The sequence below is a fragment of the Phyllostomus hastatus genome, unplaced genomic scaffold, assembly GCF_019186645.2.
Source record: "Phyllostomus hastatus isolate PE091 unplaced genomic scaffold, TTU_PhHast_1.1 phas_scaffold_55, whole genome shotgun sequence".
Lineage (NCBI taxonomy): Eukaryota > Metazoa > Chordata > Mammalia > Chiroptera > Phyllostomidae > Phyllostomus > Phyllostomus hastatus.
The window spans coordinates 14,288,074-14,310,315 of NW_025334035.1; the positions used below are offsets into that span (position 1 = coordinate 14,288,074).

The window sequence follows — 22,242 nt, forward strand, 5'->3', positions numbered from 1 at the left end:
TTTTTTAAACAATCTATCTACCATGTACTACTTTTTTAAATTTAGGTATAATTGACATACAACATTATATTAATTTCAGGAGTACAACAAAATGATTTTATATTTGTATACATTGAGAAATGATCACCACCATAACCTAGTTAACATCCATCACAATACAGTTACAGTTTTTTCTTATGAATAAAAACTTTTAAGATCTACTCTCTCAGCAACTTTCAAATATAAAGTACAGCATTATTAACTATAGTCACCATGTTATACATTACATCCATGGGAGTTATTTATTTTATAAGTGGAAGTTAGTACTTTTTGAATCCCTTCATCTGTTCCACCCCACCCCCTACCCACCATCTCTGTTAACCACCAGTCACTTCTCTATATCCATGAGCTCAGGTTTTCCCGTTTGACTGTCCTACTGTTTGCACATGTAAGTGAGACCACATGGTGTTTGTCTTTCTCTGTCTGACTTACTTCACGACAAATAATTCACTCACAGTCCATCCCTGTTGTTGCAAATGGCAGGACTTCCTTCATTCTTTTTGTGGGTTTCTATGAATAAATACCCAGAACTGGAACTGCTGGGTCCTTTTTTGTTTCTTCTTATAGTCTTTGTTTTAAAGCAGGGGTGTGCAACCTTTTGGCATCTCTGCGCCACATTGCAAGAATAAGAGTTGTCTTGGACCACACACATTAAATACATTGTGACATGTAATCACACACAGACACACACACACAAAATCTCATAATGTTTAAAGTAAATTTATGATTTTGTGTTGGACCTCATTCATAGCCATCCTGGGCTACATGTGGCCCACGGGGAGCAAGTTGGACACCCCTGTTTTAAAGTCTATTTTGTCTGATATAATACTGCCGCCTCAGCTTATTTTGTCATTTCCATTTGCACAAAATATCTTTTTCTATGTCTTTACTTTTAGTTTCTGTGTGTCTTTTGAACTTTATGTATAGGTCTTATTTTATTATCCATTCAGCCACTGTATGTCTTTTGACTGGAGCATTTAATCAATTTACATTTAAAGTAATTACTGGTTGATATGTAGTTGTTGCCATTTTATTATTCATATTTTTAAAATATATTTTATTGATTATGCTATTACAGTTGTCCCATTTTTCCCTTTCACTCCCCTCTACCCTGCACACCCACTCCCACCCACATTCCCCCCCTTTAGTTCATGTCCATGAGTCATACTTATGAGTTCTTCAGCTTCTACATTTCCCATACTGTTCTTACCCTTCCCCTGTCTATTTTCTACCTACCATCTATGCTACTTAATCTCTGTACCTTTCCCCCCTCTTTCCTCTTCCCACTCCCCTGTTGCTAACCCTCCATGTGATCTCCATTTCTGTGGTTCTGTTCCTGTTCTAGTTGTTTGCTTAGTTTGTTTTTGTTTTTGTTTTAGGTGTGGTTGTTAATAATTGTGAGTTTGCTATCATTTTACTATACATGTTTTTATCTTCTTTTTCTTAGATAAGTCCCTTTAACATTTCACATAATAAGGGCTTGGTGATGATGAACTCCTTTAACTTGACCTTATCTGAGAAGCACTTTATCTGCCCTTCCATTCTCAATGAAAGCTTAGCTGGATAGAGCAATCTTGGATGTAGGTCCTTGCCTTTCCAAGTATGACTTGGAATACTTCTTTCCAGCCCCTTCTTGCCTGAAAAGTCTCTTTTGAGAAATCAGCTGACAGTCTGATGGGAACTCCTTTGTAGGTAACTGTCCCCTTATCTCTTGCTGCTTCTAGAATTCTCTCGTTCACTTTTACCTTGGCTAATGTAATTATGATGTGCCTTGCCGTGTTCCTCCTTGGGTCCAACCTCTTTGTGACTCTCTGAGCTTCCTGGACTTCCTAGAAGTCTATTTCCCTTGCCAGATTGGGGAAGTTCTCCTTTATTATTTGTTCAAATAACTTTCCCACTTGTTGCTCTTCCTCTTCTTCTTCTGGTACCCCTATAATTTGGATGTTGGAACATTTAAAGATGTCCTGGAGGTTCCTAAGCCTCTCCTCATTTTTTTTTGAATTCTTATTTCTTCATTCTTTTCTGTTTGGTTGTTTCTTTCTTCCTTTTGGTCCACTCCATTGATGGGAGACCCAGCTTTCTTTCCATCACTGTTGGTTCCCTGTGCATTTTCCTTCATTTCCCTTAGCATAGCCGTCATTTTTATCTAATTTGCGACCAAATTCAACCAATTCTGTGAGCATCCTGATCATCATTGCTTTGAACTGTGCATCTGGTAGGTTGGCTATCTCTCGGTCGCTTAGCTGTATTTTTTCTGGAGCTTTGATTTGGTCATTTGGGCCATTTTTTTTGTCTTGACGCACCTGTTACATAGTGAGGGGTGGAGCCTTAGGTGTTCACCTGGGTGGGGCAACCCAGTTGCTGTGTTATGACGCTGTATGTGGGGCCGGGGTCTGAGAGGGAACAATGGCGCTTGATCTGCTCTCTGCCAGATTTCAGTCACTTCCCCCACTTCTCTCAAGCAAATTGGGCCTTTCTGGTGCTGATTTCCCAGTGGGTGGGTTTGTGTATGTTCTAAGATCCTGTGGGTCTATCCAACAAACTCTCCTGTGTGGCTGTTTCTCCTAGCACGTCAACCCCCACAGGTGTTTTCAATTGGTGGTTTGAGGCTTTATTTCTCTGCACTGAGACCCTGGCTTGCGAGGTCTATCTCGCTCCCCAGTTTGGCCTGGTTTATCTGTGCACAAATGTGGGGTCACTTGGTCTGCCAGCTGCCTTGTGTGCCACGCTGTGCTCCACAATCCACAGCCTTGCTTCATCCGCCTGCTAACATCTTGCACGCCCAGAGTCCAGCAGGCACCACTTTGCCACAACCCCTCTCCACTCAGCGGCCTGATTCCACCCTCCTACCGGTCTGGATGAATATGTCTACTTTAACTCCTTGGTTGTCAGACTTCCATACAGTTCAATTTTCTATCAGTTCTGGTTGTTATTTTGTTTCTAAATTGTTTTTATTTTGGTTGTGTAAGGATTCACAGTGTGTCTACCTATGCCTCCATCTTGGCCAGAAGTATTATTCATCTTTTTTATTGTTTTTTCTTCTTCTTAAAGAAGAACCTTTAACATTTCTTATAATCCTGGTTTTGGGGGTGTGAATTCGTTTAGCTTTTCCTTGTTTGGGAAGCTGTTTATCTGTCCTTTGTTTTTAAACAATAGCTTTGCTGGGTAGAGTATTCTTAGTTGTAGGTCCTTGGTTTTCATCAATTTGAATATTTCTTGCCAATTTCTTCTGGCCTACAAGCTTTCTGTTGAGAAATCAGCTGACAATTTTATGGGAGCTCCCTTGCAGATAATTAACTGCTTTTCTCTTGCTGCTTTTAAGATTTTCTCTTCATCTTTAACCTTTTGCATTTTAATTATGAAGTGTCTTGGTGTGGTCCTTTTTGGGTTCATCTTCTTTGGGACTCTGTGCTTCCTGGACTTATATGATATTTCCTTTGCCAAATTAGGAAAGTTTTCAGTTATTAATTTTTCAAATAGGTTCTCAATCCCCTGCACTTTCTCTTCTTCTTTTGGCACCCCTGTGATGAAATGTTGGCATGCATAGTGTTGTCCCAGAGGCACCTCAAACTATCTTCATTTTTGGATTCTCTTTTCTTTCTGTTGTTCTGATTGGATGTTTTCTGCTACTTTATTTTCCAGATTGCTGATTTAATCCTCTGCTTCATCTAATCTACTATTGATTCCCTCGAGTGCATTCTTCATTTCAGTTACTGTATTCTTCATTTCTGAGTGGTTCTTTTTTGTTTCCTATCTCCATTTTTATGTTTCCTATGTCTTTGTGGAAGTTCTCACTGAGATCATCTCTTCTTCCCCTAAGTTCTTTGAGTATCCTTTCAACCAGGGTTTTGAACTCTGCCTCTGGTAGATTGTTGTCCCCATTTTGTTTTTTTCTGAAGTTTTGATCTGTTTTCATTTGAAACATGTTTCTTTGTCTGCTCATTTTGGCTGCATCCCTGTGTTTGTTTCTATGCATTAGGTAGAGCTGCTATGTCTCCCAGTATTGGCAGAGTGGCCTTATGTAGTTGGTGTCCTGTTGCACCCTGTGACACAGTCTCTTAATCTTAAGCCAGTGCTCTAGGGCTGTCTCTTGTGTGGGTTGTATGTGCTCTCCTGTTATAGTTGAACCTTGACTGCTGTTGTCACATCAGTGGGCAAGACCCACCCTTAGGCTGATTGGATGTGAGGACTGGCAGTGACTACAGTGGAGGAGCTGTTGTGCAGGGGCTGACCCTGTGAGGCAGAATTTGCTTTGGTGGGGCTCTGGTGCCTCCAAGTCCTCCCTTAGGATGTGTCATTTACAAAGGTGGTGGGGTGTTTCTCAGAAGTGGCTACAGTCTCTTGCATACCTTCCTGGAGTGGACTGAAGCTGGCCATCAGATGTGTTGATTGTGGGGTCTCTTGGGAGAAGCCCTGATGCAGGCCAAGGTCAGTCATTGCTTGTGTTCTGCCCGGGGCCCCTTGGTATGATCTACAAATGATCTGAAGATGACTGTCACTTGTGCTAGGCTTGGAGGTGCCTGGGAGAGGCCAGCTGCCACTAGTGCTGGCCTTGGAGCTACTTAGTAAGAGGAACATGGCAAGCTGAGGCCAGATACTGCTTGTTTGGGATTTGTGAACCTTTGAGAGATTTTAGGAGAGTGCACAGCACAAACCAACACACGTCATTTGTATGGAAAAGCCACTGGAAGTGGCTCGAGCAAGTCTCCAAGTCTGGTGGAACGGGGGTCTCAGGGAATCACCAGGGTCTGGCAAACAGTGATAGCCAGATGGATGGAGTTTCAGATATGGCACCTGAGCCTGCAGGCTGAGTAGAGAAAAGGCTCAACAAAGAAACAATAGCCTCTGCCAGCACTTTGTTTGGGAGAAAGCTGCTCCTCTAGCCCTTACTCCGAAGCCAGACAATTCAGTTTCTCCCCTTATGTTCTTTGCACTTTTCCAACTGCTCCTCCAGCCCTGGAACTCAGAGACAGTGAGGCTAACAGTGATTGAGTCCATGCATGGGGCCTTTAAGAGGAATGCTTGAGACTCTAGAAGCCCTCTGTCTCACTTGAATGGAATTCCCTCAGCCACAATCTCCACTGGTTTTCACAGCCAGAAGTCACAGAACTTCTCTTCAATGCACTGGAACCCTGGGATGGTGAGCCTGTTGTGGAGCTGAGACCCATCACTCCTATGAGTGGACCTCCACAACCAAGAAACCCCTCCCAGTTGTCAACTGACACATGGGTGTGGGACCTTCCAGTTCTGCATCTCTGCCCCTCCTACCAGCCTTGATGTGGCTTTTTCTGTATATCCTTAGTTAAAGGATTTCTGCTCAGCTAGATTTCAGGTGGTTCTCAATGATGACTGTTCCGTAGTTTAGTTTTAATATTAATGTGGTTGTGGGAGGAGGTGAGCACAGTGTCTATCTCCTCTGTCATCTTGACTGAAAGTCATATATTTATATATATCTTTTCAAGTCAATGCTTTTGTTTTCTCTGGTTAAAAACACAGAAGTGGAATTGCTGGATCACAGGTAGTACTATTTTTAGTTTTTTTGAGGAAACTCCATACTACTTTCCACAGTGGCTATACCAGTCTGCATTCCCATCAACAGTGTACAAGGGTTCTCTTTTCTCCACATCCTCACCAGCACTTGTTTGTTGATTTACTGATGATAGCCATTCTGACAGGTAAGAGGTGATATCTCATTGTGGTTCAGATGTGCATTTTTTTGATGATTGATTAGTGATGTTGAGCATCTTTTCATAGGTCTTTTGGCCATCTACACATCCTCTTTGGAGAAATGTCTATTTAGAACTTCTGAGCCTATGCTTCTTGTCTGTGAACTCCAGGAATGCCTCTCAGGGGGCAGCAGGGTGGGAAGGGGCTCCTTCCTTCAGTGGATGGGTGACTAGGGGGCTGGAATGGAGTGTTTCCCTTCTCCCAGGTCATTCAGGCTGTGTTAAGACAGTTCCCCCTTGAGGGAAGGCCTTGTTAAGAATAGAACATTGCCCTGGCTGGTGTAGCACAGTGGACTGAGCTCAGGCTCTGAACCAAAGGGTTGCCAGTTCGATTCCCAGTCAGAACACATGCCTGGGTTATGGGCCAGGTCCCCAGTAGGGGGCGCATGAGAGGCAACCACACATTGATGTTTCTCCCCCTCTCTTTCTCCTTCTCTTCTCCTCTCTCTAAAAATGAATAAATAAAAGAACAGAACACTTGAGTATGTCTCAAAACAGTTACTTTTTTCCTGCCCCTATAAGAACTTAGGTCCAAAACTTAGCTCCATTTTTTTTCTGAGCTTCTGAGAGCCATGTAAAGCTCTTGAAGGTAAAATTCACAAAAGTGTGGGGGCTCTGGTGACTGGGCCTGCAAGGGATGTGTTGGCCTGACTGTGGTGGTGATTATTTGTTAAGGACCTCAACTATATTGAGTTTACATTACATCTTAATAAATTAGAAGCAAAAAAAATTATAAGAAGGGCAATTTTTAAAGGCCTTTGAGTATTCTGCCAAATTATCAACCAGAAGGATTTTACTAGTTTCTTTCTATCAGCCATACCTGAAAATGCTGGTTTTTACAAACCTTTACAAATACTAGTTATTATAATTTCAAATTATTATGATTCTAATAATTCATTCTAATAGAAAAAATAATTTCAACTTTCACTTCTTTACTAACAAAGTTAAGTAATCTGTGCTTATGTTGACTGTGTTTTTTGCTTTTGGAAAACTTTCTACTAGCATCCATAGTGCATGTTTCTATTGTGCGTTCACTACTTCTCAAGGGCATAACAAGTCACTGCCATGGTGATTGTCTTGTGGGCTTTTGTCACTGTCTTGGTTTAGGTCCTCATTATAGTCCATCTGCATTACTGCAGCAGGCTCCGTGTGGTCTCCAGGCTGGGAGTGAAGTCCACCAAGTGACTGGCCATGCTGCTGCAGGGAGCTTTCAGAAACACCAACAGGATTTATGACCACTTTGCTTAAACACCCCTCAGAGGCCTCGCAGTGCCTGTGGCAGTGAAGTGCAAACTCCTGATTACTAAAGGCCCTGCCTGCTTATTCAGCTTATCTCCAGCCTACCCGCCTCATACCACCCCACCCTCCAAGCTCCCCCTTATGCCCCTTTGTGTTTGCACTGCTGTTTGCAATACTCAGAACTCACTTCCTGCACTCCTTCGCCTGCTCATTCCCATGGGTGACTCATTGCTACTTTCCCCAAGAATGAGCCATGGCTTCCTCCTCCTGTGTGACCACAGAGGTTGTGACGTGGAGTAACAACTCACTGTCTGCCTGCCACGCTGTCATCAGCTCCTGAAAACAGAGATGGGCATCTTTTTAAGTGTTATAGCAGGTGCTTGGGAACTGTTTGCTCAATGAATGAATTCATTACTTCCTTAAATTCAAACACAGCACAGCCTACATTTTATATTTGAGGTTAAATGAAGAGGTTCAATTCTGGGGTAAAAAGAAACACAGTAGAAGGTTAACAGCATTGTTGTATCTCTGTACGAGGATCAAAGAGCTGGGGTTTTGTTTTTTTCCTTCATTTTAATCAAGGCATCCACTGTCACTGCACCCCTTCCTCTGGGAACAGCACCTAAATTGTCTTCTGTGAAGCCACCTCATCCTTAACGGGACCCTCAGGAGGCCCACCCACCCATTGCCACAAGCCAGGTGTGGTCCCTGAGCTCAGCTGGTAAGCTCCTTCTCCTAGAACGTGACTTGGGCATGGAAACGCATGGGTGGAGACTGGCTGGAGCTGCAGCCCTGCGGCCCAGGTGCTGAGGAGGCCATCTGTGGCTCTGGCTCCCACACAGCTGGTCCAAGGCCTGCTTCCTTCAACTTTCCTTTGATTCTCTGGGCAAACCAGCATCCTTCTAATAAATTCTAGTTTTGTTTTAAGTTGGCTCAGTGCTGTTAATATTGCTTGTGACAAAAGAGTCCTAACTGGTATCCTCTTCTCACACAGCCACTGTGCTCTGAATCTTCAACAGTGAGCACCCTGTGGGCAGGAGAGGCTAAGGGTGGGGCTGCGAGACACAAAGACCTGGGCCCAGCACGACTGACTCAGTAGGAAAGCCGCTGCCCCTCACTCAGCCTCTGTCTCCATCTGGCAGATCAGAAGAATGCCGTTGACCCTTGAACTGTGTGGGTTTGCACAGGTCCACTTACCTGTGCACTGAACACCTGCCCTGGTTTTGATCTGCAGCTGTGAGTGTGTGGGTAAAAAGGGCCGACTGTATGCTCTATGCCATTTTATATGGGGACTTGAGCATCTGTGGATTTTGATATCCACAGTGGGGCAGGAGGCATCCTGGAACCCATCCACTTCAGGTGTGAAGGGACAGCTTAAGTTTAGGAAGTCAAAAGTTATATGCAAATTTTTGGCTGTGGGGGTAGGGACTTGGTGCTCCTTATCCCCATGTTTGCCAAGGGTCAACTGCATTTCTGTTTCACAGGGAGATGCTGTAAGCCCTAAAGAGATTACTGCCAGTACAGCACCTGCCACAGTAAAAGTGCTGAGCAGCTCTGAATGCTGTGGCTCAGTTGGTTGGGTGATGTCTTGAGTAGTGAAAGGTCCCAGGTTTGGTCCCCTGTCAGGGCAGGTGCCAGAGGCAATTGATCCATGTTTCTCTCTCACATGGATGTTTCTCACCCTCTCTCTCTTCTTCCCTCCCCTCTCTCTAAAAGTACATAAATAAAATCTTTTTAAAAAATAAAATAAAAGCATTAACTAAATGGTAAACATTATTACTGAAAGATGTTTGATAACTCTGTTGAACAAATAACTCTATTGATCCAACGACAAATACTGAGTGCTTACCACATGACAGGACCTGTGCTAGGTACTGGGATCAGTAGTAAGCAAGAGTCATAGTCCCTGCCCTCTTGGATTTTGCAGTTTAGTGGATGAGACAAACAGATGACAAGACATAGATGAAGAAATAAACCCATTTCCAAACATGGTAAGTGTTATACAGGAAACAAAGGTCTGAGAGGTGGAACAACAAGGTGGAGGAAGAATGTATTTTAAATATGGTCAGATGCTGTGGGGAAGCTGCTGGGCTGAGGCCCAGTGAATGAAAAGGAAGAAACCAAGCAGGCAGAGGCCAGCATGTGCAAGGGCAGGAAGCAAGAACGCGCTGCATGCTCAGAAGTGGAGGAGCACGAAGCATCATGAAGGGAGAGGACAGGACTCTGAGATGGGTGGGAGGGGTGGTGAAGCAGGGCCTTATAGGTTATGGAGAGTGTGTGTGTGTGTGTGTGTATCGTATGTATACACTTCCTTTAATCCTATTTTAAGTGCAGTGGGAAACCATTAAAATGTTTTAAAGTAGGAGGCTGACATGATCTGCTTGTGAAGACCTCCCGTGGCTCTACGTGGGACTGAAACGAAGGCAGTTCAGGAGGCTCTCTCAGTTCTGGAAAGAAATGCTGAGGTGGTGGCAATAAGGAGAGGGAGAAGCAGACAGATGCTAAATATCAGAAACGGGCAACAGGAACTATGACTTGTCAATGTGCTAGAGGTGAGGGGTCAGAGGGTGTCACCTGGACAGCCCCCACTTCTAGCCTGGGAGGAGCGGGATGGGAAGAACAGCACCAGGGATGGATATGGCAGGGCTGAGCTGCCTGGAATTCAGAGGACAGTCCTGGGCTGAGGCTACACAGGGTAGATGGCAGGCATACAGATGATACTTAAATCCATGGGAATGGGTGACTGACAGCCATCTTGTCAATCTTACCCCAATAAGCACTAGATAAATATCCCGACCCCCAGTACAACCCCTACTGAAACAGTTACTCTAGCCCAGCAGTTCCCAAAATTAAGAGTGCACCTGGTAGGCTTGCTTAAATACACTCAGCTGCTCCCAGAGATTCTAATTCAGAAGGTTGCAGGGGTGTCCAACCTTTTGGTGTCTCTGGGCCACACTGGAAGAACTGTCTTGGGCCCACACATTAAATACATTGACACGTAACCACAAAAAAAATCTCATAATGTTTTAAGTAAATTTATAGTTTTGTGTTGGGTGACATTCACAGTCACCCTGAACCACATGTGGCCTGAGGACTGCAGGTTGGACACCCCTGGTGTAGGGAGAGACCAGAAAACATCCACTTCTATTAAAGTGTCCTGGGTGTGCAGATCCTGCTGGCCTGGGGGCCTGACTTTGGGTCACTGCTCTACTGCAAATAGTGGACCTGGCCCTCAGTCCTAACTCCACACTTACTGACTCTGGGGAAGTTATTAACTCCCCTGAGTTTAACTGAATTCATGTTTCTCACATGTTCTAACGGTATAAGGATAACCATGGAGTGGGGTGCTGTGAGCATGCAATGAAATGGTGGGGGCCGAGCACTGTACATGACACCACAATAATTGCTCAGTAAGTGCGAGTTCCCAGTCCACTGAAAGCACAGAGAAGTCACCCAGTGCTGGCTGACTATGTACATTTTGCTTCTAATACTGAATTGGAGAGAAGAGACACTCTCTTCTATGTGAAGACACTCAGGAGAACTCCTGCTGAAGGGCTGAGCCAAGCCATTGACCAGGGAGGCCCTGGGCTTGGCAAGGGCTGCTTGAACTTCCTCAGGAGGGGCCAGGCCCTGGACCCAGCTCTGGTGTGAGCGCCCACCTCCTGGACAACAGACCTTCCCTCCTGTCTGGTCAACCACAGGTTCTCAATTTCCAGAAAAGTTTCACTTTCATGCAATTCTAATATTTCCAATAAAGAAGACAATGAGTATGTAGCAAAATTCAACTATTTCACCTTTGTAAGACTTTTTGTGTAAATAAATTTGTGCATTCTAACATGAATTTGGGTTGCCTCCAGTCCTTCCACAGACATTTTCTCTCCTTGTCCCATCCTTCACAAATGACACTGCACTGAAATGGGGACAGTCACCCTCTCCAGAGAGCCTGTCACCTTCACTGGGCTCCATCCAGACAAGGTAGCAGAATTTTGGACTGGCACTAGGGAAGGTTGTCAGGGAAGGAGACCCTGGCACAGAAACAGGAGGGATCAATGGGAGAGGAAGCAGAAACAAATTCACCATAGCCAGCGGCAGCTGTGTGGGGGTTCAGTGCCCTTCTTGCTAGGCATGTGGAGAGCCAGCACCCCTTACCTATGACCCATGGGGTAAAGTGAGAAGAGCAAACACCAAACCCTCTGCAAGCAAGCGCACAGCTCACCTTCTCGTAGGCACAGTACTTGTACCTCTTGATGGGGCTCGTGCAGATGAAGACATCAGTGCTGTGGGAGAGGAAGGAGAGTAAGCCTGGGAGCCACATCCGGGCCCTCACCCTGCCCTCTGATTTGCACCATGCCCACTCACCACCTGGAAGGCATCAACCCACTACTCAGGGCAGCCATATGGGACCCCACTCCCAGCCCAGGCTACCAGCTCAGGGGTGGGCATTTGACTTATGGTTATTCTGAACGGCCAGACCCAAAAATTAGTGGGGCTAATTGGATGCCCAGCCTGGGATCTAAACAGAAATATACTGAGACAGAAGCATTTATAAGAGAGGGATTCAAAGAATGCAGAGCAGGTTATTGAGGGAGAAAGAAACCCTGAGGACGGTCTGTGTCCAACCAAGCCTGCTGGCAGGGGAAGCAGTGGGAAAGAGCCCTGACCCACCTGGCTAATCCCCCGACACTGGAAGTCCCGTTAAGACAGATGTGGCTCTGCTGAGGTGCACCTCTTCCCCGATCTGTGTTTCCATGTTCAATGTGGGAGCTAACCTTGAAGGGCCACCCAAGAGCCCGCTTCTCCCCACAGCCCCAAGGGCCCCAGTCACTCAACAACACAGACCTGTGGGCCCAACGGTCTCATAAAGCCCGCGTGGCCCCTGGGACAACTGGCTCATCAACACAAGCCTGTGAAGATTCTCCTCGTTCCTTTTCTCATTGGTAAATTAGTCCTATGAGAATCATCAGAAAGCATGTGCCTGTGACAACCTTGCTGCCCAGCCCCACACCGCTGCATTAGTCCCCTGGACCTGTGGCCTCTCCTTCACATGCTCCCACTTCCTGCCTGCACTGAAGCCTGGCCTCCCAGGAATGCTGGCCACCCACATGAGCTCGGAGGGGAGAGTCCCAAGCTTCTAACCAGGGCTTGGTCTCTCTAGTGACCAACCCCACCCAGGAGCCACCCATAGTCACCCCATTAAAATAAGAGATGCTCCTTATGCTCTTGTCACTCAGGAAGTCACAAGGTTTTTAGAAGTCTGTGCCAGACACCAGGAACAGAGACCAATATATACCGTCTAATACCTTACATCTTCCCTGAACTCCGGCTTACATCCTCTGTGGCCTGTTAAATATCCCCACTTGGACATCACACTGGAATCTCAGATTCAGCCTTTCCAAAACAGAACATGTGATTCTCCTGACCCCCCAAAACCTGTCCACCTCAGCTAATGGCACTATTACATATATCTGACTGCTCTAGTGAATTAAAAAAAAAGGAACTAAAAATAACCCTTTTTCCTAACTTCCCTCCACCCCCAACATGTGAGTTGTCTTTCCAAAGCATGTTTCAACCCGTCACCTGCTGCCCATGGCTGTCATCTAATGCAGAACATAGCGCCTCTCCCTGCAAACACCTCGGACTTGCTCCCCAGCCTCCAGCTCCACCCCCACCTCCACTCAGCACCTAGACTAATTGTTTTCAGCTCTCCTGAGGTACTGTAATGGGGGGGAGGGAAGAACACACACACATCCAGAAATGGGAGAGGGGTTTGAGTTGCACATGAGTGACATCAGACTTGGCCCCCTAAATATAGCGGCAGAAGAGGGGCAAAGGCCACCATGGCTAACACTGGCCCTACTTGGTTGGAAGGCTGGACACTCCCACTAGCGTTTGGTGCACATGGGATTCTGGAAGAGGACTTTTGAAAGAGTGATACAGAAAGCAAAAGGGCAGTTGGTTCTTTCCCCTCTTCTGGTGGGGGACTTGTCAATGGTCGCCTGTCAACAATGCCCAGTGCAGGCCTGTGCACCGAGGCCTGGGGGCACAGACTCTGGAAGATTCCTGAAGCTGGGCAGAGAGTGGAGACCAGCTAAGTCACCTGCATCCCTAAAACTTTTGGGTGGGAGAGGAGGTTCCTGGTGCAACCTTGAACTGAGCTGGCAGATGGTGACAGAGTGACTTTTCTTTGGGTGTCTTAGAGAGAACGGGCTTTGAAACAGAAGCTTGCTGTTATTGCCAAAAACCTTGGTGATAACAGCACTGTCAACAGATTTTTGTTCTTGTGTTATTTTCAGTTCTTGGACCTGTGTAGTAGTTGTAATGAGACTATTTTTGATGTCATACTCTGACTTCTTCTTTCCCCTCCCTTACTGTTGTTACCCAGATATTTTAGGCAGAAAGTTGCCATTAAATAAGATTCCTTTCTTTTCCAGTGAACTCCATCTTTGGAGATTTTCGTGATAGGTGGAAAGCAGTAGGAGCCCCCTACTGGCTGGGTTCGGTAACTGTAACTCACATGCAATAAACCATACACATTAAAAAGGCACAATACCGTGCCAACATTTATGAAACACAGACCACCACAATCAAGATAATAAATATATTTGTCAATCCCCAAAGTTTCCCAGCACTCCTTTGTCATCTCTCCCTGGCCCGCCCCACCCTTCCTGGGTCCCGGAACCATTGACCTGCTTTCTACCACCATAAATTGGAATGCATTTTCTAAAATTTTATGTAAATGAAACCATAGAGCATATATTCTTTTTTGATTGGATTCTTTCATCCAGTAACATTATTTGGGGGCTGCATTCATGTTCTTAAGTGTATGAATAGTTTGTTCCTTTTGTTAAATTGAGTAGACTGACTTTTTGAGACAGTTCCATTAAGATATAATTCCCATACTATAAGAGCAACCTGTTTTAAGTGCATAATTCAATGACTTTACAAAGTTTTACAACAATCACCAATTTCAGAACACTTTCACCTCCCCACAAATCAACCCTGCCTCCATAGCAGTTACTCCCTATTCTGCCCTTAGGCTTAGGAAACCACCAATCTGTCTCTGTGGATTTGCCTATTGTGGGTATTTCATATAAATGAAATCACACAACATGTGGAGTTTTGTGACCAGCTTCTTTCAAGAGCCATCCATGTTGTAGCATGTCAGTGCCTCATGCCTTTTTGCTGCTCAGTAATGTCCCATTGCATGCACATGTCACATTTTTAATGCATTTATATCATCGGTAGACATCTAGGTTGTTTCTCCCTGTGAACAGCACTGGACACATACATGTGTTTAGTTCTCTTGAGTACGTTCCCAGGAGTGTGGTTACTGGGTCCTATGATAACTCTATGTTTAACATTTCCAGGGAATATTTTCCAAAATGTTTTCCACAGCCACAGGTCCATTTTACAACCCCACCAGCAATGATGAGCATTCCAGAATCCTCTCCTCTCCAACACTTGCCATCACCTGTCCTTTCTTTATCATATCTAGTGGGTGTGAACTAGTTTCTCATTGCGGTTTTGATTTGCATTTTCTTAATGATTAATGATATCAGGGCAAATTTTCATGCACTTACTATATATCTTTTTGTACATCTTTTTTGTATCTTTTTAAAGAAATATGCATCCAGATTCATTGCCTTGAGCCCATGTTTTTAAAACCTAAGTTCAGTAACATCTCTCTATCTTCAGCTCACCCCCACTGTGCCCCCATCACAACTGCCCTCCCTTGGTTCAGGCTGCACGAGTCTACTTTGTGTTCCACAGACAAGCTGAGTCCTTAGCCAGCCCGGAGCCCTCACACAAGCTCTTCTCTCGGGCTGGAGTGCCCGGCACTTCACAGCTTAGTTCATTCTTATCCTTCAGGCCTAAGGTCAAGTGCCGCCCCTTCACAGCCACCTTTCCCATCCAAAGAAGCCCCTTCTCCATGTCCTCCCTAACATGTCACTTTGTTTATTTCCTTCACAAAGCTTATTACAAGCTGGTGTCTTATTTTCAAATACATCCCCAGTGTTAGTACAGGGCCAGGCACATGGTAAATGACAAATATGTATATATATGCATACACATATGTATCTGATTAGTGAATGAATGAGTAAGTTTCCTCATTCCAGGCTCTACAACAGAGTAATGACAGCCATGTTTAAACACAGGTTTAAGCATGTCTAGACTAATCCTTTTAAATAAATGATGTTTCCTTCAAAAGTAGTCCCCGAGGAGGTGCAAGTTTTGTTCTGACACTGCTATAGCTTGATACATGTTTGAAGTTATATACAGTATGATAACAACTACGGACAAAATATATAGGAAAGAAAACTTAAGCATTAACACCAAAATATAAGAAAGTGGTGGTTTCAAAGTCATCGAGATTATAAAGGATTTTTTATTCTGTATTTTATTTTTCCAAAATCAACCATAAGCTATATGTTTTTCAACCTTTTCTCTTAGGGACTAACCCGGGTAGCCACTTGCAGTCACATCAGAAAGTACTCATTGCTTTAGATATCATGTGTTTCTTTTATTTGACACACATGGAAATCCATTACATTCTAAACACTGGGGAGATTCAGATAAGACTCACTTATTTTCTGGCAGTGACTCCAAGTAAGTGTTGGTTATTTTTACCCATCAAATGCCCCTTTCAAGGACCATTCATATTGACTGAGGATATTTTATGTGGACCATATACTATGCTAACTGCTATGGTAGGATACCTGCTGAAAGAACAAAATGTCCCACTGGGCACCTATCAGAATTTTCAATGCACATGGCTTTGACCCAGCTTTCCCACTACTGTACAGAAATACTTGCACGTGTACACCAAGACTCTCATGTAGCCCTGACACACAAGAAAAAATGAGAAATGACTTAAATGTCTATATGAAAAATCATTAAATAAATTATGGTATATATGCATGATAAAATACTACACAGTAGTTTAAAAGAATAAGAGTTCTATAGTGTTGATATGGAAAGATATCTAACACATATTGTTAAGTAAAAAAGAGAAAGCTACAGAATAATATAAAACAAGACTGCATTCCTGTTTTTTGTTTGTTTAAAAAACCCAACTATTATGTGAATATTCATTCAGCAAAAATCTGAGTGTGCACTGTGTGCTGGCTATCACTCTCAGGCCATGAACAGAGCCATAACCAAGACAGTCCCTGACCTCAGGGATGGCATTTGAAAGGGAAAGGGACAAACGTAGATATACAGTTTCAGTAGAGAATGTAACAGGGCAACGGGGCAGGCTCGGAGGGGATGGTGGCCACCTCAGTTGCTGTGGTCACTTCTTTGAGGAGGTGACATTCAAGGTGTGTGGAACTGAAGGATGAAAACGACGTGGTCATGCAAAGGGGAGAAACATTCTGAGATGATGTAATCAGAGTGAAGGCTGTGGGACCAGAAACACTCCCCGTGCATCCACTGGGCAGGAAGCAAGCCATTGTGCCTGGAGCAGGAAAAGGTGGTGGGAGGGTAGCAGGGCGGGGCTGTGAGAACTCTTCCCAAGCCTGGCAGAGTTAGAGTTTCATTTCAGTGCAACAGGAAACCAAGATAGAGTTTTAAGAGGGAACCAACATCACTAGAATTTGGCTTAAAAGTATCACTCAGGGTGTTAGATGGAACACAGAAATTTCCAAACCCACATACAAATACATACATGAGTGCACTGTAAAAGGTCTGAGAGCAAAACACCAAATTGTGAACCAGGGTGGAAAGAGTGGGGTTGAAGGGGGTGGGGGATGAACAGGCAACTACATTGTTCACAGATTCCTCATTGTGCGAGGTTTTCATAGAATATACTCATAAATTACTGAATAATTTTTTTAAATTAGTCACCACTTTAGATATTCCAAACAAGCTCTTCAGGGTGTGAGGTGGTGTGTAGGGGGCGCAGTCTCCTGCTCAGTGAGGACGCAGCAGGGCAAAGAGCCAGTCCCTTCGGTGGGCAGTTAGGGTCTTTGCTCACACTGTTCCCCTCCAACCTAAAACCCCCTTGCCTTCCCCACCCAGCAGATTCCTTTTTATTTTTTAAGATGACAGCTTGTGGGTGGAGGGGGGGAAATGGAAAAAAGAATTGGGACAACTGTAATAGAATAAATAATGATAATGATGATAATAATAATAATAATAATAATAATAATAATAATGACAGCCTGCCTATCTGAATTCCCGCCCTCCACTCACTCGTGCTGACATACTCCAGCCCTTTCAGAGCCACATTCTAGTCTCTTGTATACTTATGAACTCCAGGAAGGCAAAAACTCTCTTGTCTACGTCTCTATCTGCAGCACCTGGAACTGGGCCTACCATGTAGCAGGGGCTCGACAGATCTTCATTAAGCTATGTGTTAAACCCTGGTCTTTGTCTGCTATGGTACTAGGCACACAGCTATCTGCTTAGTTACTGACTAGACCTCTCTCTTGGTCCAGACTTTGGGCAACAATGACTATAGGAATCTTCTCCCCAGTGAAGAGCCAAAAGGCAGGTGAAGTACCACCGTCAGGGTCCAGACTTACACTCCCTGGACTGGAACTTCTGCAGAAGTGTGAACAAGGAGGCTCAGACAGAAAGTGTTCCAGGACAGAACACATCTGAAGAAAGCTGTATCCTCTGCTACCCCAGTGTAGAGTCACAATGCACATGAGCAAATGGAAAGCTCTGAAAATTCCTACAGAAAAAAGCCTTAATTCAGTGTTTTCCCAATGGTTTTAGTTAAAGAATTCTCTTTTTTTGCATACTATTAAATCTTTAAAAAAATTTTTTTTAAAATATTTTATTTATTTAATTTTTTAGAGAGGGGAATATAGGAGACCGTTCTGTGTGGTGTGGGCCCAGATAGGACCCACACCCACAGATAGGTTCTCCCATGGGGAATCAGGCCTGCATTGTACCTAGGCCGCTTTGAGACTTGCTTTTGCTAAAACTCCCTCACCCTAAATTGAGGCAGCAAGTGCTTACTGTAACTTCCTAAAGTCTGTGCTAAACCTCCCCAGTATGGAGTGTAAGGGGTTCAACCACTTTTCCCTTTGCATTTGTAAATATCTTTCTTCTGTGATGTAATTAGTGGCATTGGCTCCTTTGTTTTCTGTAAAAGGTAACCACCTAAAACGAACCTGTGCATAGTAAATGAGGACGATCAGGTAATGTACCTGGAGAAAAGCAATAAAGGCTTGTCAAGACAAGGATGGAGGCTTTTTCTCCTCTTGAGAGAGAAGCCATGCTTTTCCTCCACAGGACTCGGTAGTCTGTGTGAATTTCTTGTGCCTCATCCACAATGTGGTGGACCCCACAAGCTGGGGTCTGCATCAGGGGAAGAGAGAAAGAGAAGGAAAGAAACATCAATGTGTGGTTACCTCTCACACGCCCCACACGGGGGTGCTGGCCTGCAACCCAGATGTGTGCCCTGACTGGAAATTGAACTGGCGATGCTTTGCTTCGCAGGCTGGTGCTCAATCCACTGAGCCACACCAGCCAAGGTGCATACTTATTAAATCTTACAGAATAATAACAAGAGCATTTACAGAGCATCTACTATGTGCCAGGCACTATACCAAGGACTTTTTCATTCTCATTTTGCAGATGAAGAAACTGAGACCAAGAAAGTTTAATAGCTTGCCCAATGTCTGACAGATTCCAGACAAGCCCAGGTCTGAGCCTGGGCAGTCTAACTCCAGTTAGAACTGAACCTTAATCACTCCTCTATCCAGCGCCTCAGAACCCGGTCAGGTGAATGTGATCCAAGAAATGTGGGTCCAGATAAGAAGAGAGTTTTGAAAAGATTTAGTGCAAACACACATATTCTTTGCCTTTCCAAGCTCTTGTGACAGACAGACAGAACTTACACAACACTACTTCACTATAAATAAAGTGCAAATGATAAACCAGCATAAAATATACTACTCTGCAGGACCTAGGCTAGAGGTGCTGGTAAATTACTGATCAAACAAATCCACAGTCAACTCAAACTCTAAGCATTTTGTGTTTCTCTGATGTCTATTTATCATATCAGAACTGTAAAAGCTGACAATTTGGGGAGACACTTGTATGGTACAATGAAGGCCAAGTCACAAATTATGTTTGATTTGTCATTCAGGTTGCTAAATTCAAGCAAATTTGCGACCAATAAAAGTTATACAAGTCTAGAAATAAACCCTAACACTTATCGTCAACTGATGTTTGACCATAATGCCAAGACAGTTCAATAGGGGAAGAAAAAGTCTTTCCAACAAAGAGTTCTGGGACAACTGAATTTCCACATGCAAAAGAATGAAGTTGGACCTCTTTCTTCCAACACATGCACAAATTAAGTCAAAATGGATCAAAGACCTTAATATAAAAGCTAAAACTATAAAACTCTTAAGAGAAAACATAGGAGCAAATTTTGGTGACCAAGATTAGGCCAAGGATCCTTAGATGAGATACACAAGTGACAAAAAAAAATAAATGAAACTAAACCAAAATTTAAATGTGTGTGCTTCAAAGGACACCATCAAGAAAATAAAACAATGCCCTGGCTGGGTAGCTCAGTTGGTTAGAGCATTGTCCCGGTACTCCAAGGCTGTGGTATGCATTCAATCCCAGGTCAGGGCACATGCAAGAATCAACCAATGAATGCATAAATAAGGGGAACAAGTGGATGTTTCTCTCTCTTCCTTCTTTCCTCTTTCTGAAATCAATAAATTTAAAGAAAAAACAACGATCTACAGAATGAGAGAATATATTTGCAAATCATATATCTGATAAGGGAGTTATTATTTAGGATATATATGAAATTCTTACAAGTCAAAAATAAAAAAGGACAAACTAGTTGAAAAATTTAGCAAAGGATTTGAACAAACATTTCTCCAGAAAATATATACAAATGGCGAATAAGCACACAAAAAGATGTTCAACATCCATAGCCATCAGAGAAATGCAAATCAAAACCATAGTGAGATACCTCTTCACACCCACTAGGATGGCTAAAATATAAAAGATAATGACAAGTGTGTATGAGGATGTGGAAAATTGGAGCCCCCATACACTACTAGTGCTAGTGTAAGATGGTGTGGTCACTTTGGAAAAGCTTGATGGTTCTCAGAATGCTAAACATGGATTTTCCATGTGACCCAGCAATCCTAAAAGAAATGAAAATATATAACTGCAGCCCTGGTTGGTATGACTCAGCAGGTTGAGCACAGGCCTGTGAACCCAAAGGTCACTGGTTTGATTCCCAGTCAGGGCACATGCCTGGGTTGTGGGACAGGGCCCCAGTTGGGGGCATGCGAGAGGCAGCCAATTGATGTTTCTCTTGCATATTGATGTTTCTCTCCCTTTCTTTCTCCCTCCCTTTCCCTCTCTCTAAAAATTAAATAAAATCTTTTAAAAACAGTTTTAAAAAAGAAAATAAACAACTACAAAAACATTTACATAACAAGTACAAAAGTTCAAAACAGCATTATTCTTAATATCTAAACAGTAGAAACAACCCAAATGTCTACCAACTGATGAATAAAGAAAATATGACATAGCTATACAATGGAATATTATTCAGTAATGAAAAGTAATGGCCACAGTATACACAAATATCAAATTATTATGTTAGACATCTGAAATGAACATAATATGTCAATCATATCTCAATTTTAAAAAGTGATATAGGGTATGCAAATCAGAAAAGTGTGTCTCAGTAGAGGCACATTTCTCTTTGAAAATGCCATGGCCTAATTAAATACAAATTCCATTAAAACAAAAGAAAGAATAAAATGCTCATTTGTACTACAACATGAATGAACCTGGAAACACTATGCTCAGTGAAAGAAACCAGTCACAAAAGACCACATTTTATCTTAAATGTATATGAAATGTCCAGAATAGGCAAATCTACAGACACAAAGTAGATTGTAGTTGCCAGAGCTACAGAGAGAGGGGCAGGGATGGGGAGTGACTCCTAATGGGTATAGGGTTTCTTTTGGGGGTGATGAAAATGTTCTAAAATTGACTGTGGTGACAGTTGTACAACCCTGTGAATATTCTAAAAACCATCAAGTTGCAACACTAAATGGGTGTATGGTCTGTGAATTATATCTCAGTAAGTCTATTTAAACCAAGTTCTCAGGGAAGCACATGATCTGTAACCTCTAACAGGCTTCACTGGATGGTACGGGATGGGGGTGGAGTACAGACTTCAGTCCACAGAACCAATCATTGTACCAGAACAAAACAGAGCTATCTCACATGATACCCCTCCTGCTTCATTGCTGCCCTTTCTCATTACATCTCCTATTACACCTCCTCATACACTGTACTCTTTTCTTTTCAGAACTTATCACAATCTATGATTATCTTCATTTGCATGATTCTTTGTTTAACATCTGCTCTCTGGCTGAACTGTAAACTTCTTGAAAGCAAGAACCATGTTTTTTTTGTTTCTGCATCATTGGCATCTAAGTCATTCTCAGATATTTGTTGAGTAAATGAACTTTCAACACCTAGTGAACCATGTCAAATTGGACTCAATATTTTCTCAAGTTGCTGAATCAAAGTATGTTAATATCCTACCAGTGGAATCTGTTTTATTCAGTTAGGTTTTGCATCAGGTCAAGTGATGATGGAAAGGCATGGCCCTGTGCAGGGTGTGAAGAGAGAGAAAGGAGAAGGAGAGGGAGTGGATAGAAGCAAAAGAGGGATTGCAGGAAGGTGCAGATGCTGGAGTGGGAAGACAAACTTACTTTTCTAGGTCGGCCATCTGCTTCACAGCTTCCACAGCCCCTGGCAGAGGCTCAAGGTCAAAAAAGAAATTCTCTGACTCCCATATGCTGATGGCCTTCTCCTGAAGAGAGAAGCAGGTGAGTCCAGGGCCATCCACACCTTGCCTCCTGGCAACGAGGATGTCATAGCTGAAAAAGGCTGCTAATAAGAAGAGGGTGGGCCTTCCACATTCCTTTTGCCCCTCCACCACACACACACCCAAGGACATATTTCCAGGCAGGAGGGGAATCCAATGGAGCATGTCTGAGTTCCAGTGCTCCCAAAGCGGGGCCTGACTTCTGCAAGGGTCCAGCAAAGGCCAGCTAAGGTGTCAGGGATTGTGGCTTCCAAAGCCTGCTCTGCTGGAAGCACAGACAAAGCTTCGAGGGACCAAACATCAAGAACAACATGTTTGCTTGATTCTAATGGCCAGAGGCATGCTGGAAGCTCTGAGGATGGACCAGGTCTTGCCATGGCACTTGTAGACCCTAAGAAAGAA

General features: G+C 43.7%; 1 protein-coding gene across 2 annotated transcripts in view; it reads right to left on the bottom strand.

The window, feature by feature from the left end:
* NT5M (5',3'-nucleotidase, mitochondrial) overlaps positions 1-22,242 on the bottom strand; it is a 43,913-nt gene that overhangs the window by 17,565 nt on the left and 4,106 nt on the right. For both annotated transcript variants that reach the window (XM_045824490.1, XM_045824489.1), the window contains exons 2-3: positions 21,725-21,825; positions 11,221-11,281 (exon numbers count right to left, since the gene is read on the bottom strand). In XM_045824490.1, coding sequence (XP_045680446.1) covers positions 11,221-11,281; positions 21,725-21,825 — 162 coding nt within the window. The remainder of the gene's footprint in view (positions 1-11,220; positions 11,282-21,724; positions 21,826-22,242) is intronic.